This window comes from Fopius arisanus, unplaced genomic scaffold, assembly GCF_000806365.1.
Source record: "Fopius arisanus strain USDA-PBARC FA_bdor unplaced genomic scaffold, ASM80636v1 scaffold00064, whole genome shotgun sequence".
NCBI classification, from domain to species: domain Eukaryota; kingdom Metazoa; phylum Arthropoda; class Insecta; order Hymenoptera; family Braconidae; genus Fopius; species Fopius arisanus.
Genome location: NW_011887803.1, coordinates 244,757 through 261,173, shown reverse-complemented (window position 1 = coordinate 261,173; position 16,417 = coordinate 244,757). Strand labels below are relative to the sequence as shown.

The 16,417-nt window shown below is 34.4% G+C and overlaps 5 protein-coding genes across 9 annotated transcripts; 4 read left to right on the top strand and 1 right to left on the bottom strand.

Moving 5' to 3' along the window:
- Window positions 1-118: 118 nt before the first annotated feature.
- LOC105269036 (uncharacterized) lies at window positions 119-2,232 on the bottom strand. Its single transcript, XM_011309004.1, has 3 exons — window positions 1,831-2,232; window positions 1,407-1,532; window positions 119-1,076 (listed from the first exon to the last, which is right to left on the bottom strand). Exons 1-3 carry the CDS (start codon window positions 1,937-1,939, stop codon window positions 976-978), a joined length of 336 nt encoding a protein of 111 aa, XP_011307306.1. The 5' UTR covers window positions 1,940-2,232; the 3' UTR covers window positions 119-975.
- An 864-nt stretch (window positions 2,233-3,096) lies between these two features.
- LOC105269034 (G-protein coupled receptor Mth2) lies at window positions 3,097-5,894 on the top strand. 3 transcript variants are annotated; one of them, XM_011309003.1, is made up of 7 exons: window positions 3,097-3,253; window positions 3,574-3,692; window positions 3,779-4,419; window positions 4,662-4,740; window positions 4,968-5,149; window positions 5,281-5,446; window positions 5,520-5,894. In XM_011309003.1, exons 2-7 carry the CDS (start codon window positions 3,637-3,639, stop codon window positions 5,743-5,745), a joined length of 1,350 nt encoding a protein of 449 aa, XP_011307305.1. In that variant the 5' UTR covers window positions 3,097-3,253; window positions 3,574-3,636; the 3' UTR covers window positions 5,746-5,894. The 3 variants fall into 3 exon arrangements, with proteins under 3 accessions (XP_011307305.1, XP_011307304.1, XP_011307303.1); XM_011309002.1 differs by having other exon boundaries at window positions 3,771-4,419; XM_011309001.1 differs by having other exon boundaries at window positions 3,765-4,419.
- Window positions 5,895-6,425: 531 nt separating this feature from the next.
- Window positions 6,426-10,161, top strand: LOC105269033 (G-protein coupled receptor Mth2). Its single transcript, XM_011309000.1, has 6 exons — window positions 6,426-6,724; window positions 7,126-7,762; window positions 8,033-8,111; window positions 8,297-8,475; window positions 8,880-9,045; window positions 9,622-10,161. Exons 1-6 carry the CDS (start codon window positions 6,545-6,547, stop codon window positions 9,848-9,850), a joined length of 1,470 nt encoding a protein of 489 aa, XP_011307302.1. The 5' UTR covers window positions 6,426-6,544; the 3' UTR covers window positions 9,851-10,161.
- Window positions 10,162-10,406: 245 nt separating this feature from the next.
- LOC105269032 (G-protein coupled receptor Mth2) lies at window positions 10,407-13,337 on the top strand. Of its 2 annotated transcripts, XM_011308999.1 has the most exons (7): window positions 10,407-10,891; window positions 11,272-11,714; window positions 11,793-11,917; window positions 12,083-12,161; window positions 12,221-12,408; window positions 12,563-12,725; window positions 13,046-13,337. In XM_011308999.1, the coding sequence occupies exons 1-7, from the start codon at window positions 10,775-10,777 to the stop codon at window positions 13,266-13,268; spliced, it is 1,338 nt and encodes a 445-aa protein (XP_011307301.1). In that variant the 5' UTR covers window positions 10,407-10,774; the 3' UTR covers window positions 13,269-13,337. The 2 variants fall into 2 exon arrangements, with proteins under 2 accessions (XP_011307301.1, XP_011307300.1); XM_011308998.1 differs by having other exon boundaries at window positions 10,408-10,891; window positions 11,272-11,917.
- Window positions 13,338-14,124: 787 nt separating this feature from the next.
- LOC105269031 (uncharacterized) lies at window positions 14,125-15,493 on the top strand. 2 transcript variants are annotated; one of them, XM_011308997.1, is made up of 2 exons: window positions 14,125-14,283; window positions 15,053-15,493. In XM_011308997.1, the coding sequence occupies exon 2, from the start codon at window positions 15,056-15,058 to the stop codon at window positions 15,308-15,310; it is 255 nt and encodes an 84-aa protein (XP_011307299.1). In that variant the 5' UTR covers window positions 14,125-14,283; window positions 15,053-15,055; the 3' UTR covers window positions 15,311-15,493. The 2 variants fall into 2 exon arrangements, with proteins under 2 accessions (XP_011307299.1, XP_011307298.1); XM_011308996.1 differs by having other exon boundaries at window positions 14,128-14,279.
- The last annotated feature ends 924 nt before the right edge of the window (window positions 15,494-16,417 follow it).

Sequence of the window (16,417 nt, the reverse complement as noted above, 5' to 3'; positions counted from 1 at the left end):
TACTCGACTTCAAGTTTTTTTAAAGGCAATAATTTTTTTACGAGATGGAGAAACGATTTGATGAGAATTTTTAATAAAGAAGAAGGAAATGGCAATTTTTCTATGGAGTGAACGATCCCCTCGTGGGAGATTTATTTTAATTGCTTTCATTCATTGCTGTGCCTTTATTTTCATACTTGATGATTCGAGAACTTTATCGTTAAGACTTTAAGAATTTAATTTAAGACTTTGATTCAGTCGTCGAATGGTGGAATGTCGAGTCGATCTTTTAATCCGATTATTTGACGTTTGACGCGTCCGGCGAGAGGAATTCGGCGGTTTTTTTAATTTTTAAAATTAAATTTAAATTTCGGAGAGCAGAGAGACGTCTTCCGTGGGGTTCCCAAAGAAAATTAAATTGTTTTCTTAAAATTCCAATCTTCCAAACCAATTCGTTTGAGAATAAAATGAATTTCGCGTTCCACCACTCGACAGTCAAATGAATTTTTTACCTCGTGGATGATTGAATGTGTCTTAATTGATGTCAGGTGAATGCATTCAGTCAACGAATCTTCTAGTCACTCTTGACCATTTATGGAGCAACAGAACCATTTGAATGCTTAAAAAAAAATAATAATTTATCATTGGTAATTAATCCACATTATCTCGTTCTTGATTTGATCCGTAAAATACAAAATTCTGTAAACCCTTTCACTATTTTTTCCCTCTTATTATTAAGATTGATGTGACACGTATTAATAAGTACATGATAATCAGAAATAAAATTATTGTCAATTGATTGTTGCAATAAAACAACATTTATGAATTTTCCATTGATTTTATTTCCAAAAATAATTACAGTAACAATTACGTATCAATTTAATTAATTTTCATGTCGTGATAATTAAGTACTTGTACTTCGTTTCGAAAATAGAATGTTCTGTTGAATGTTTGGGAAATATTTCTTGAAATAATTGTGTAATTATAAACAATTTGTTAATCAAGAATCTCTACGCAGTGCTGATTTTTATTACAAGTGTACCTGACACCTGGTGGTGCGTCAATATTGCACTTTTCCTCTGTGCACACCCAACGCTCTGCAAATAGATATTTATAAAATATTAAACATTGATTTTTATTAATTATTAACAAATGAAGAATTCCTCTTTCACACACGCTTATTAATAAATTATAAATCTGAAAATCATGTGGATAATTATATCAATAAATAAAGCTGTTGTAATTATCATGTAATTAATACTAATTATATCATTATATGATATAATTATATGATATAATTATCATAACATGGAAAAATCAGTTGTCGTTATATTTACGTTATAATATTTTGTGGTGTATTATTATTTATTGAATTAATTAATTATTTTTTCGAATTAATTGATTCTTCAATTGTTATAAGTACATACCGGGGCCGTCGTCATCTTCGTCGGATTCTGCAGGTGCACATATGCCTAATCCTGCGCAAACCCAAGCATCAGCACTTCTTCCATATAAAATCGCACACTCCGCTGGTTTTTTACACTCCCGCTTTCCTGAAATTCATTTAAAACGATAATTGATGCGATTATCAGAGATTTTGTTATTCCCCTCGGCGGAATGAAGAGAAGATAATCCATTTTACAAAAAAAAAATAGACAATCTCCATTTATAGAAATAATTTTTTCTATTCTATAAAGATTTCGTTGAAATTGAAAAACTTCTTAACAATTATTTCTAAGGGTATCGTTTCCGGAATTGAAACAATCAAAAATTATTATTTTTTATTGCTGTAAATCGGAGGATTAGTACTGAAAGGAAGTGGATTGATTAAAAAAAATTATGAGTAATTACCATTACGATTGTAAAGATTATTCCACTCTGACCTATCCTTGGCGACTTTTCCTGATGCCAACATCGGCAGAACAGCGGCAATCAGAAATAAAATAGTCGATAAATTCATGACAGAATTTTGAAATAAGTGTGATTATTGAATGATAGATCCGATAACCAAGTCCAACTATTTAACGCCCGATTCCCATTATCTTTATATACCCAATTACCTTAGCACCTGCGAACCACATGATCTGGCCAGAGAATTCGATATTAAAATCAATTATCAAAGCCTCATTGAATTCAGATCGCACGTCTTCATGAACGAATCATAATTAAACCGGATGGAATCAATGAATCCATTATCAAACGGTAGACTACGTGTGAGATAGTAAAAGCTCACATTGAACAAGTGTAATCTAATTTTTGAGTAAACATCAAAAAGCCAAAATGAAAGAATGAAGAAGAAAAAAAAAATTGAGTAAACATCAAAAAACCAAAAAGAATGAATGAAGAAGAAAAAAAATGAAAAAAATAGATTTCCGATCGAAAATTAATTGGCACGTGTACTCAAAAAATTATTGTACAGTAATAATTATTTCGGCAGTACTATAATAGAGCACTCCCTCTAATTTTCAATTTTTCTGAGTTATCATTCGTATTAATAATTATAAAAAAAAAGGAAAGGATAAAAATTGAGTCACACTCAATTAGATATATATCTGAAAAGAGTAGACCGGTATCAAGTGGGTCTTTGGTATAATAAAAAACCCCTTTGAAGTAATGAGTAATCCTAAGTATTCCTAAAGTAATCCTAAATTACTTTTTAATATTATATGATTTATTACAAAAAATTGTCAAACCCTGTGGAATTACACGCCACATCCCAAGGCATGTCGTCAATAAATTTTTGGAGTCATCCCCTGATCAGTCGGTGGTAATCATTTTTTAGAAAATAGACCGGAGGTGTTGGGGTTGAGGTGCAGCTTTGCATCGAGTAATCTAAAAAAGATTAATGAATCAGTTTAATTGCTATATATTACACAAACGTGTTTATGCCGTTGAATTTTCCTCGTGACGTTGGTAATTATCTCTAGAAATCCTTCTCGTGAGGTTGATGAGATGCATCTGCACACTGAGAACAATAATATCTAAATAGCGGATTCTCCTGATGGCATCAGTCCCCACTATCATCGAATCTCCTTCCTTTGAGGAAATTCCTCATCAACCAATGCTACAGACATGTTAAAACAACTCAGTAATAATTTTAACTCAATACTCAGAACATTATTCTTTTACTACAATTCATTATTCTTATCATTTTCATTCTTTGAATCGCGGAGCGACTGGCTCATTACGTGAATCATCACTTCAGTCTCTGCTTCATTAAGAAATATATTCCATTCCTGTGCTCAATTTTTTTTCTAGCCCAACTATCGATTCAGTAAGTGTAAATAATTACCGTCTGTATTTCCATCGTTATCACAAAAAATACTGGGAGTGAATAAATTCTGTTTGTCGGAGTCTTAAATTTTATGAGTGTTAAAAACAATTGTTGCTATTAATGTTGCTATTAATTATATGGTAATACGGAAATAGTGAGTAAAATCAATTAATGCTTCGATTAAACACGAAGTACATCCGGTACTTGTGGAAGGACAATTAAGGATGAAGAAGGGGAGGATTTGTTACAAGAGTTTACAAGAGTTTGAAGAGAATTCTCGTGATATTAATGATCTCATAATTTTACTTGTTATTTTTAAGGACTCATGTCGGTTGAGAGAATTTTTTTGGTAATTGTCTGGATCACGAGGTTCGGTGGAAATTATGTGGAGTGCAACAGCATCCAAAGGATTCCCAGAGATGACCCAAATACTGAAAATGTAAACAGCATCATCATTATTATCATTTATTGTTATTTAATAATTGGCAATTACTGAAATATAAAAATTTAGGTCAAGACTTTCAGATATCCACGAGCGAATCAATCATCAGTGGCAAAAAAATCTGATGACCTGCACCTCCCGATCTGCTGTCCACCAGAAAAATTCACAGTTGCATCCAGATACGTGATTTGCGAATCAAGTTCTTTTTATGATTTCGATGGGCCTGTGAGATTGAGGGAGGACATACCACCAGCAGAAGAGGTATCAAATAATTACCATCAAGTGGTTGGAAGTTCATGCGAGATTGGACCATTCTACGAATTATCGGACGAAGTTCCTAGAGTTGATAGATTTCTGATGCTAGATGATGGACGACTTTTTGTTGTTGATCCGTATTCACCAGTGCCGAGTGGATTCGTCAGGGTTGATCATTATTGTATGAGTAGTTTCCTGGGGAAAAATGGTACATACACGAGAATTATTGCTTGCATTCAACAAAAATCCATAAAGGAACATCAGAGTTATGCAATTATTGTTGCATTACCTGTACCTTTTCTCATTGTAACGTTCCTGGTCTACGCCTGTTTACCTGAATTGAGGAACGTCCATGGCATGATACTCATGGCTTATGTTGCTTCTGTACTCTGGGCATATGGAGCTGTCACTTTTGAGAGATGGAAATCTATCACTCTACCAGATAATTTAGAGCTATGTAAATTCTTAGGTACGCTTCAGGTACTCAAATCCTTTTATCCTCTTGCAATTCCACAGGATGAAAATTGAGTGGAAAATTCAAGTAAAATTATTATTCAATTTTTCAATTAATTTCATTATTCAGACTTTTAGACAGCCATTCAATTTGTTCCATCCTCCGGAAGTGAAGGAAGAGTGTTAATAATTAAAACATTATTTTTTTGGATTTTTTTCATTGGGTGCGTGGCCATAATGATTTTTAAATTATTTTAGGGATCACAATGTATATTTCATTGCTGTCCTCTTTCTTCTGGCTCAACGTCATGTGCTTCGATATCTGGTGGACCTTCAGGTAAGTGCAATTGGGCAATAATTAATAAAAAATTAAATTTTCGTAATCGTGAGACGAATGCGAGATGAAAAATGAGTTTTACGTAATTTATAAATAAAAATTCAATTCAATTGTCATTCTATTATTCAGTATTCACTGAGTATTGAATATTTTTTAAATAAACCCTCCGTTATTTTTATGGCGTCTTTGATGGAATTTTTATTGCTATTTTTATATAATTGTTTCAGACAATTGCGTCCACCGCGACGCAACGTAAAGCAGAACAAGTGGAAAATATTCATTATCTACGGAATTTATGCATGGGGATATCCATCGATCATATTGATTTTGATCAGTACAGTTGGATATGTACCGAAAAATGAAGATGACATCAGGCCAAGATTCGCGGACGTCGCGTGTTGGTTCAAAAGTATGGCACATAAAAATTCATCAATACTCTGAAACGCAATGAAATCTTAAATAATAATTTCTCATACTACAAGTGCAGCGATAAATTTTTGGAATCTATAATAATATAATAATTTATATATTTCTTTCCAGATCGCACTGCGGAGTCAATATGTTTTTACTACCCCGTGGTGATAACCGTCATCTGCAATATTCTTCTTTTTGCATTAACAATACGAAAGATTTACAAAGACAAGAAGTCAATTGCTGCATTATTAAAATCGAGTGATAGTCGTCGTCATAATCATCATGAGCAGAGGTTCGTTACACTTTCGAGTGGTTACCCTCTCTTTCTTAATTTTAAACAGCATTAATTCCTCTTGAAATTTCAGATTGAATATCTACCTGAAACTGTTCGTCGTGATGGGAATTAATTGGTCGATGGACATCATCGCCTGGTTGTTGAAAAATCAGGCCCAATGGATATGGCATGCAGCGGACCTTCTGAATTCCTTTCAAGGAATCATGATTTTCGTGATTTTTGTTTGGAAGGATAGAATAAAGCGACGCTTGATCAAACGCTTTGAATGCCTATCTCCATACACTCTCAACAATTGAAAATACTCCGACAATTAATTTATATATTCTTATTTAATTCATCAACTACCACGACTAATAAAACTTGATCAATTAATTTTTTAAATTAATTATCCTGTCATTCGGAGATTGCTGTAAATTACACAGACGTCATGCCGTAGAATTTTCACTCGGAGTTACTCGATTTTTTTTTTAATAAGGATGTATTATAATTATCTAATTAATTCAGGAAATTACGCACGCGTGAGAATATTGATTTAAATACTTGTAGAGGGGATTTAGGGCCCGAGGCAAAAGTTGACGGCTAAATCGACGAAATATCTGATTATTGTACACAATTTTCGTCATTACTTCAACAGCATTCCTTGAATCAAAACAGTTTTATCACTACCTTCATTCTATTCTTATTCTATTCTTATTCTACTCTTATTCCGTTCTCATTCCTGTCAAAAACATCTGTTCGTCAATTCCCTTGACGTCGAATTCAATTAGGAAAAATTTAATTATGAAATTGTGAGTAATGACATGCACTCTTCCTGGTGATACTCAATTATTAATTATTATCGCGAGATCATTAACTTATGGATGGAATCCACGCGGATCTATAATTTTTTTTGTTAATTTATGAAGAAGAGAGAGCATGTGGTTTTAATTGAATGTATACATTTGTAATGAATGATTGTTAGTGGAATTATCGAATGAATTTGAAGAAGACAATTTTAGCTGTAATTGTTGATGACTCCAATGGTTTTTATAGGCTTTGTGTATCTCCTTATCGCCTTGGAACACTCACTGATGATACGGAACTGTCGAAGGACAAATGCAGTATTATGCACCGACAGCATCATTTTTTGAAGAGAAATTGCGACTAATGGTCAGAGTCTTTACTCTCCATCACTCCAGCAACATGTGGATTACTAGAGCTATTCTCATGATCATCTTCATCAGCATCTTCCAGGGAGATGATGTCGAGGGCAGTGAAGTCAGCAGGAACCACGGGGTCGGTGATTAAATTAAATTATCTCCATCACTATTCCTTCAAATTTTCTCCCAAGTTTTTCAGAAATATCTCGGAATCGAAGGAAAACAGGGAAATTTTCGTTTTTACCTTTTTTGTAGGGCTCACTCATCCCTACGAAAAAGGTCTTATCAAATATTTTTCTATCTCCCTTCAATTCCAAGATATTCAGGAAATACTGGGGTTGAGTGGAATGCAGTAGTTTAAATTCAGAATTCCGATTGTTATAAATAAATATAATTATCCTGGTAGAATATTTGACTGAACTATTCATGGGATGAAATTATTCGATTGTTCGTGGAGAGAGTCGGATGTTAATTATCTGAATCTTGGAGTCTGGATACGATTTTTTAATATTTTTATATTTAATGGCGTGTCCCCAGGTGTCAAGAGCTCGTAGATCACTGGTGCCATCACGAAAGTCTCAGGTCTCAATTTGCTGTCCACCAGGTACATATCTCACCACTGACTATTCAACGTGCTCATCAAACAGTTCATCACCGATATATGATCTGGAATTACCCCAGATTTTCACATCAAAATTGTTACCATCGGAAAAAGGACCAGATGATTTCGAGAAAATTTATGGAATTCCCTGTACATTTGTGATGTACGAGTTAGACTGGGAAGAGCCATGGCGCGATGAATTCTATCTCATGGAGGATGGTAGAATTTTCATCAATCAATCGAGATACAATCCCGAGAGTGAGTATCTGGAGATCGATGATTACTGCATTGGAAATTGGATGGATGATAACGGAACATCCACGAAGGTCTTTGGATGCTATTCGTTGTGGCTCGACAAATATTTTTGGATGTTAAATACTTGTAGTGTATTACCCATGCCATTTCTCGCTGCTACATTTCTTGTTTATGTACTGCTGCCTGAGTTGAGAAATATTCATGGAATAATCTTGATGATGTACATCGCATCATTGTTTTGGACCAAATTGGGAATATCGTTGCTCAGATTTCAGGTCATCACTGCTGACAATTCCCAGACGTTGTGCACTTTTACAGGTGATTATTACAGGTGTACGCACTTTTTAATATTTCATTCTTGAAATTTTAATCACCAAATCATCGGAATTTATAATTATTTATAATATTATTTTCGTTCAATTTCGGTTGAAATGTTCACTCAATTTTTTAAATGTGTTAATTGATGTAATTAATTAATCAATTATTTGACCGATTAGTTATTAATTGAGAAATTTTTAATTAATGTGAGTCTGTGATTCTCCGAATTTTCAGTTTATGAAAAATTGTATGGACGTTTCATATTTTCAGGATTCGTCGTTTTCTTCTGGTTTCTCTCGTCCTTCTTTTGGCTCAACGTAATGTGCATCGATATCTGGTCAACATTCAGGTAAATAAATGCAACGAAATTCTTGGAATATCCTAAATTTATAATTACTTCTGGTTTACAATTACGAGTCAATTAAATTCAATTTTTCATACAGACTTCAGTGATAATGACATGTAAGCAAAATCCAGTCGCCCAACGATATTTTACAGCTGAATTACGAGATTGTCAATGCAGATCTTTTTCAGAGGCTCTCGTGTGATCCAGAGTAAGAAGAAGACTCAGAGAAAATTTATCCTCTACTCAATTTACGCGTGGGGATTTCCATCGATTATGACAGGAAGTTGTATCATCATGGATTACGCCCCCAACATACCCGAAAACTATATCAAACCGAATATTGGCGAATACATGTGCTGGTTCCAAGGTGAAATTCCATATTCAGAAAAAAAAACAATTATATAATTAAATTTTTTCTCAATTTTATTTTTTTTAAATTTTTTTAATTTTATTTTTTTAAATTTATTTATTTATTTTTTTAAATTGCTCCAATTGTTAATAATAATCATGATATTTCTCTAAAAATTATACTGTGGAATGTGCCCTGGGATAAACTCCACCGATTGTTATTAATTTTTTTTTTAATACTGAATGTTCGAAGCAGAAATAATTCACAGAAGTTTTAACTATTGATAATTATTGTTCCAATTTATTCAAGATGATAACGAGCATAATAATAATTATAATAATAACAATAATAATAATAACAATACCCCTAGTGGAATTAGAAACAAATTGTTCGATTTGCAACGATTTTTCTTCGCCTTGCAGACGATCGCGCGGAGTCCCTATATTTTTACTTCCCAGTGTCAATCACCGTCATCTGCAACTTCTCTCTATTTGTTTCAACAACTGTTAAAATTATCAGACACCGAAGACAAATAGCCAAACAACTGAATGCAAGCGGTAGTCGTCGACACGCCGATCGCCAACAGAGGTATCGAAAAATTGAATAAAAAAATTAAATTTAAACGATTTCATTAATTACCGAGCAAGTACCAATTGTTAAATGGGTCTCTCTAAATGGGACTCTACGTCCCATCGAACATTTCTCAATTATCAATAATTATTGAGTCCACATTTGCCATATTGTCCCAGTAGAATTACAGAAACAATCTGATGTGTTTATAAATCGTCCTTACGTCATGCTCGGTATCAACGGCAAGGACAGCATCTCCGATAATTTTGTCCAATAGATTTGGCACATCGTCTTGATGTTCCCCAGCTGGCATCAGCTCGGACCAATCGACCTGGTCCCTCGGTCCATTCCGATAATATTCATCTCCCTAGCTCTTGAACGCACATCCAACTGCTCTGCACGTGCCACCGAAATGATCAAAATTATCAACACACATATTCTCACAATGGGCTCGATTAATTTACCGGAAATTCAGTCATCGTAATACACAGATGATTTTTCTCACGACAACAAAGTGTTGGCCGTCATCGTCAATGATCCAACGGCTGACGCGACCCAAATAACTCTTACTAACTTTGACTCGTTTATTTTCAGGTTTAATCTCTACATCAAACTCTTCGTGGTAATGGGAATAAATTGGTTTTTCGACGTTGTCACCTGGACAATTGGACACCAGAACCACCATGGGTGGTACCTGGAAGAGTTCCTCGACTCCATTCAGGGTGTCATGATCTTCGTGATTTTTGTGTGCAAAGGGAAAATAATAAAGCGGCTGATGTGGCGATTTCAATGTCGAAGAAGAAATGAAAATAGGGCTGTCTGATTTTATTAAATCTACTGTTGCTCATTAGGCAATAATGAGGATTGGTAATCAAGCTACGGAAATTATTGTTAATAGACTGTTTTGACTAGTTTTTTATTTTATTGATTTTTTCCGCCATTTTGTCGGCCGCCTTTATAACCCTCGAAATGGCGGAAAAATAGCGTAACTCTTGAATTCAATTATTTCATGATTGAGTTCCAATTTTTTTTAGTTTTTTAGAGAAGCCCTCGACAGTCTATCAACCAACTAATTCCTAAATACTCAATTAATTTATTTATCTCTGTTTAAACATAAAAAACAATAAAAATCATGAATGCAAAATTCTCTGGACTGTCAATTTTACTCTGGACTTTTTCAATTAACTGTTTATTCATTATTTATTGTTTGGTGGAGGAAATTTAAGACCAGTTAAGATATTTCCAATGGGAATATGAGGATGGGAAATTGTCACGCATCCAAAACTTCCGTTCAAGAGTGAAAAATAGATAGCAGAGTTATTTTAGTCAGGTATCGAGATTTTACTATTCCGCAACACCTCGCTGGTCTCATCCATCCCTCCCCAGTTACCAATAGCTCGAGGGAAAATTCGTTGCGTATCTCAATGTCAAAACTAGACTATGAAAATCGGTTGAGTTTGAATGAAACGCGCGAGTCCATAACAAATTAATATTCCATACGAAGAACAGAAGTACAGTGAAACTATTCTGGCGCTGCTCTAGTATTTATATATATATAAATATAAATACCTATCTTATCTCTCTAAATCACCCGTCGGTGCCCATGTGGATAGAAAAATGTCGAAGGGCAAATGCAGTTTTGTAAATCAACACCATTTGTGCCCGGAATTGTGTGGAATTTGTGTAAAAACTCTACCGGACAATTTGCCATCATCATTTTTTCACCTGTCAGTGGTATTCTATTGAGATGTGGATTCCAGGATTTTTTTTAATGATTCTCTCCATTTCCTGGGGAGAGGGTGTGGATGGTGGTGATACCAGGACAATCAGCAATCATGATGACGTGCATCAGCATCCCATCACGGTTGAGTCCATTATTCTATTACTTTTGCAAATTCTTTTTTTTTCTCGAGTCACCAGTTATATAGAGTCAAAAATCATTTAATCATTCAAATAAAATCACCTGAAATTAACCAAACAATAATAATAATAATAATGTATTATTCCAGGGGATAATGTACATAAACAATGGAATATTCCCTGTCATTTTAAAATTTATGAGATTTTTAGAATTATAAATAATTATATTGAAATACCTTGAGACGACTAATGAATAATTAAATATGAATATTCATTATTTTTGAAAAATCCATTAAACAAATTCCACGTCTATCTTTGTTGAACCCTAAAATATTTATATAATTTCTCAGTATTGAAATATTAAATAAGATAAAATAATTTCAGTGGATATCAAGAATGAGAAGATCATTGAGCCCCAGAAGAAAGCCGAATATCGCGATTTGCTGTTCCCCAGGTTATTTCATGAGTGACTCGACATCAATGAATTGTTCATCAAAAACATCAAAACCTATTTACGACGTGGAAATTCCCCAGATCTACAGGAAGGATCTGAAGCCATCGGAGAAAAAGCCAGATATATTTGAACGGATATACCGTATGCCCTGTGAAAATCATTTTTATGAATTGTCAAGTGATTCAGATACACTGGAGGCATTTTATTTGCTGGAGGATGGACGAGTCTTTGTGGACCTCTCCGAGGAAGAGATGCCGGATGAATACATGGGGATTGATGATTATTGCTTTGCTAGTTGGATGGGGGATAATGGAACTAGGACAATTCTCATAACTTGTCATGCACCTTATGAGATGCAGGATTTTCCACTCTTGTACGCAATGTGTCTCGCTTTTCCCATGCCTTTTCTCATCGTCACTTTTCTCGTTTACGCCTGTTTACCCGTCCTCAGGAACATCCACGGCATGATTCTCATGTCTTATGTCTTCTCTTTGTTCTGGGCTTATGGAGGTATCACCGTTATGAGATTGAAAATCATCAGCATCGATAAATATTCGAGATTCTGCACTTTTCTAGGTGATTTTTTCACTTCCCATCGAGAAAAAATTCGAAATTATAATTCATTCTTCAAGAAAAAACGATTATTTCACAGCTGTATAATAAATTCAGTTAATTAAAATTTTTAGAGGCTGACATATGATCATCATCAACTTTTTAATCTTTGTCATTTTTGGGTTTCAGGATTTTTCAATTATTTGTGGTTCATGTCTTCTTTCTTCTGGCTCAATGCCTTGTGCTTTGATATCTGGTTGACCTTCAGGCAAGTGATGAATATTTTGTGTGTAGATAAGGAATTCTGATTTGAATGATGGGTTTCAGGTCCGCTCGTTCCATGGAGGGTAGTATCAAGCGGAGAACAGAGCGAAGAAAATTTATCTTCTACACGATTTACGCATGGGGATGTCCATCAATCTTGACGATAATCTGTCTGATCCTCGATTTTAGCCCCAGCATGATGGATAGTATTTTCAGTCCGAGATTTGGGGAATATAGCTGTTGGTTCCAAGGTAGCTGATTGATAATTTATATTTTTTTGTATTTATATTGACATAATTTTCTATTGGTTCCACTTGTTTCAAGTCAAGTGTTTTTTCTGCATTCACCTGGTGATATCCAAATTAATTGCACGTGATTATATGGAATGTTTAAAAAAAAATTCAGGTGATGTCTCGGAGTCTCTTTATTTATACTGTCCCATGGCACTCACCGTTATCTGTAATGTCTCTTTATTTATCTCGACGACGATAAAAATTCTTCGACACAAACGAGAAACTGCTAATCAACTCGAGAGAAATGACAGCCATCGACACGAGGACAAGCAGTGGTTCGTATTCATGATTCATACATCGATAACTATCGATATCTCGAAAGTCTGTCATGCTTATACCTCATTGGTTCATTCTATTTTATGAACAGATCTACTGCGCACTCCTTGCGCCGAATTTGAATTTGGCGGTTCAAGTGGACCAATGAAATATTTCGAAAAAATCGATTAAAAAAATTTTTTAAATATCGATATCTCGAAAGTCTGTCACGCTTATTCCTCATTGGTCCATAGTCGTCTGGCTAATTCGATCTTTACCGAGTATTCGTTTTATCAATATTTTGAATTAAATGGAGAGATAAATCATCTTTTTATTTCAGGTTCAACCTGTACCTGAAGCTCTTCGTCATAATGGGTATAACTTGGTCAATGGACGTCGTCGGGTGGCTGTTGGGAAGCCAAAGCATCTGGCTGCGATATATCACAGACGGGATCGCTTCCGTTGAGGGTGTTCTCATCTTTATTATTTTCGTATGCAAGGACAAAATACGACGGCATCTGATGAAACGATTCAATTGTCAACAATCAAACACCACTAGTTGATTTCCATTATAGCTATTTATAGGGAGTGCGGAATAATGTGGACAAGTTTTTATTAAAATTGGTGGAGTAGAAATTTTCTTCCATTTCTTTCATTATATCTACTTTTTATGTTGCTGACAATCCAGAATTTTGAAATGAAGCGGAAAAAATTGTACATCTCTTTCATTCTTCTGTGATCCTGTTAAAAGTTTAAATTTTAATAAAATGGAAGTTTTGTAATAGGATTTCAGAAAATGTCGGGAGTTATCCGGTGTTTTCGCCATTTTGTCGGCCGCCTTTCTAATAAGTAAAATAGCGGAAAGTGGTGTAGCGCTTCAATTCGATTTTCGATCCTGGTACTTTCTAGGAATACTGAACAGATGGTATTATTCAGAAAAAATATCGCAACTGCCGACTGCTAGTGCAAGATGGATATACCGAAAGAGAGTAAGTAGATAAGGTATGTGTACAGTCGGTACATAAAATTGACGAATATTTAAACGAGGGAATTGCACACACGAACTAAACGACGAAGTCCACCGGAGAGGACCGGAGAGAACCGGAGAGAACCGGAGAGAACGATGGGAAGGGGAAAAACGAATTATCTTCGTGCAACTCCGGCGGTCCATATCCGCTGATCCCCACGTCTGAATGTCTTCGAATTTAATCATCATTACAAAACAAAATCGCCTCGAATTCTTCATTAATGAAAGATTAAAAAATGGAAAAATAAAATACTGCGTTAAATATTTTATCCCCGGAATTCTTAAGTCGTAATATTGCCAACGAATTTTAAAAAATCGACAGTGCTGCACTCTCAGGCTGTCGTTGAGGAGAAAAAATTCCAGAAATAGCAATTCGGTTATTGTGGGAATCCCCGGAATTCGCAGAAGGCAGGACTTGATGTGGCCATCGTGCATTTCGTCGTAAAACATTGAACGGTCAAGAACAATCAGCCATAAAACTCCCCCGGTGGAATCGGATTTCCAAAATACTGGTCTTCAAGAATAACTCAAGCTAATACGCAGTCAAGTATGTACGTTTCTTTATTCAATATAATCTACGATTAATAATTTTACTCTCGAATTTCCTCCGAAAGAATTCGGAATATAGACGAGCTTTCCTTCTAGAAAATTCCTACATTCGGATTTCTGGAAATTTCAACTGATAAAATAATTCTTGTGGCAATCATTATCCGATTAATCGATTATTATTCGGAATATAGTAATCAGTCCCTGAAATTATTTTAAATAAATAACTATTATTCATTACTGCCTAGATGTATTGCATAAAAAATATTACAATGCACAGATTTTTTATTTTCTCTTGTCTCCGACTCAACGCAAAATTTTCTCCGCCTTATGTCGACGATTGTTATTATTTCCTGGAACGAATTCCAGTTAATCGATATATTTTGTGAATCGAGAATTAGTTAGCCCTTTTTTATATTTTTATATGAAAAAATTCTATTGACAGAATAATCTAATAATTCATTATTTTTTTTTCTCCGTGGATTTTTCTGACGTCATAATGGTACGTTTTGTCCGATAATAAAACAAGATAAGTAAGTTTTTTTTTCAATATCTCGGCGCTGAAGGACCTAGCCATTTTTTTGCATGAATATTTTTTATATAAAAAAACGAGACCTGCCAAAAAGTTATCTATGAAAAAATCGTTATCTCGCTTTGATTTCGATATATCGGCAAAAAACTGTTCCCCTGAAAACTGGAATTCTCTAGAAAGCGTTTTGAATTTGTATTGCTTTAAGATGAGATGTTTTTCATCTTGGGCTTTTATTATTCCAGAACATGGCGTCGACGAAAGTGATTATTGGAATGATTTTACTTATCATTGCTGGTGATACAATGGCTGGACCTTTGGCCTATGGAATCTGCCAGACTGGCTGCAATGCAGTAGCTGTTGCTTGCTATGCAGGAGCTGGGGCTACCTTTGGCGTCGTCACTGCTGGTGCAGGTGTTGCACCAGCTATTCTGGCATGCAATGCAGCACTTGGGGTGTGCATGACTGCATGTGTTGCTGCTGGTTTTGCACCAACCCCTTGAACAGCATTCTTATCACAATTTTCTCTTCACAAGTTCCATTCACCTTCTTATCTATATGTTACAAATAATGCGTTTTGCGAATATATTATCATAATCACTGTGAAATGGAATTAATAAAGTTGACTCGTCGTTTCAGAAAAGTTCCTAGATCAACGAGTGGATAAACAGAAGTTTGTCTATTTATAATATTATGTCGTAATTTAATACCTTATGAAAAATTCTTGTCACAATTTTAATAAAAATGTAAAAAACTCCTGTGACACTTTTTTGAAGACATTTATTCAGTTGAAATTATGTGAAACAATATCCAATTACATAAATAGTAAAAGATTAATAAAGTATTCATTGAGTGAAGAATAATTTATTATTCGATTTCAATGAAAATTGTGATATTTTAAGTCGAATGAAGAATTCAATTCTGAGAGATTGATTTTTTTCAAAAATACAGCCAAAACGCGAAGAAAATTTTATCGCACGTAATTGAGAGGTCACCCATTTCATTACTGGAATGAAAAATCATTTTTCATTCCTCCCAATTGATTGATCAGGGAATTCAATTACGAAATAAAATTAAACTAAGTCAACATGTCAATGAATTTAACATCTGTGACAAATTAAACATCGAGATCTCCTATATGAACTTAAAAGAATAGACACATGGGAGGAGTCTTCAGGTATTGTGAACTAAAGCTCCGGATTGGTCAGCATTTTAGGACTCATGGTATAAATTCTGGGTACGTTAACATTTTACACATAAAACCAATTTTTTGACAAGCTAACACTATTATAAATTATATCACCCATTAATAAGTCTGACCAACAAATTCTTTCCCATTCGCCAGGAGAAATAATACCAGGTGAGACTCTTGACTTAATTTATTCAACCCAATCTTCATTATTTAAACAAACTCATCAAGTTAAATTCAATTAAATTACATTTATTAGAAATTATATTGCATCGATATGATTGCATGTCCAAATTTTATTTTTATTTTTTTTCCAATGCGCCTTCATCTATCGCTGCAATAAAATCAAGTTGAGATTTTTTTAATGGATAAACTAATAGCAGTCATTAAATAAAAAAATAGGGCTCTTTAGGAATTCTTA

Excerpts from the sequence above, each read along its gene's own strand:
- LOC105269033 (XM_011309000.1), top strand. The coding sequence starts at position 6,545 with ATGCAGTATTATGCACCGACAGCATCATTTTTTGAAGAGAAATTGCGA. Across the intron at positions 8,476-8,879 it reads ATACATGTGCTGGTTCCAAG|ACGATCGCGCGGAGTCCCTA; the intron begins GTGAAATTCCAT and ends TTCGCCTTGCAG. Across the intron at positions 9,046-9,621 it reads CACGCCGATCGCCAACAGAG|GTTTAATCTCTACATCAAAC; the intron begins GTATCGAAAAAT and ends GTTTATTTTCAG.
- LOC105269036 (XM_011309004.1), bottom strand. The coding sequence starts at position 1,939 with ATGAATTTATCGACTATTTTATTTCTGATTGCCGCTGTTCTGCCGATG. Across the intron at positions 1,533-1,830 it reads TAATCTTTACAATCGTAATG|GAAAGCGGGAGTGTAAAAAA; the intron begins GTAATTACTCAT and ends AATGAATTTCAG. Across the intron at positions 1,077-1,406 it reads CGAAGATGACGACGGCCCCG|AGCGTTGGGTGTGCACAGAG; the intron begins GTATGTACTTAT and ends ATCTATTTGCAG.
- LOC105269034 (XM_011309001.1), top strand. The coding sequence starts at position 3,579 with ATGTCGGTTGAGAGAATTTTTTTGGTAATTGTCTGGATCACGAGGTTC. Across the intron at positions 5,150-5,280 it reads CGTCGCGTGTTGGTTCAAAA|ATCGCACTGCGGAGTCAATA; the intron begins GTATGGCACATA and ends ATTTCTTTCCAG. Across the intron at positions 5,447-5,519 it reads CATAATCATCATGAGCAGAG|ATTGAATATCTACCTGAAAC; the intron begins GTTCGTTACACT and ends TTGAAATTTCAG.
- LOC105269032 (XM_011308998.1), top strand. The coding sequence starts at position 10,775 with ATGTGGATTCCAGGATTTTTTTTAATGATTCTCTCCATTTCCTGGGGA. Across the intron at positions 11,918-12,082 it reads GAGATTCTGCACTTTTCTAG|GATTTTTCAATTATTTGTGG; the intron begins GTGATTTTTTCA and ends TTTGGGTTTCAG. Across the intron at positions 12,726-13,045 it reads CGACACGAGGACAAGCAGTG|GTTCAACCTGTACCTGAAGC; the intron begins GTTCGTATTCAT and ends TTTTTATTTCAG.
- LOC105269031 (XM_011308997.1), top strand. The coding sequence starts at position 15,056 with ATGGCGTCGACGAAAGTGATTATTGGAATGATTTTACTTATCATTGCT.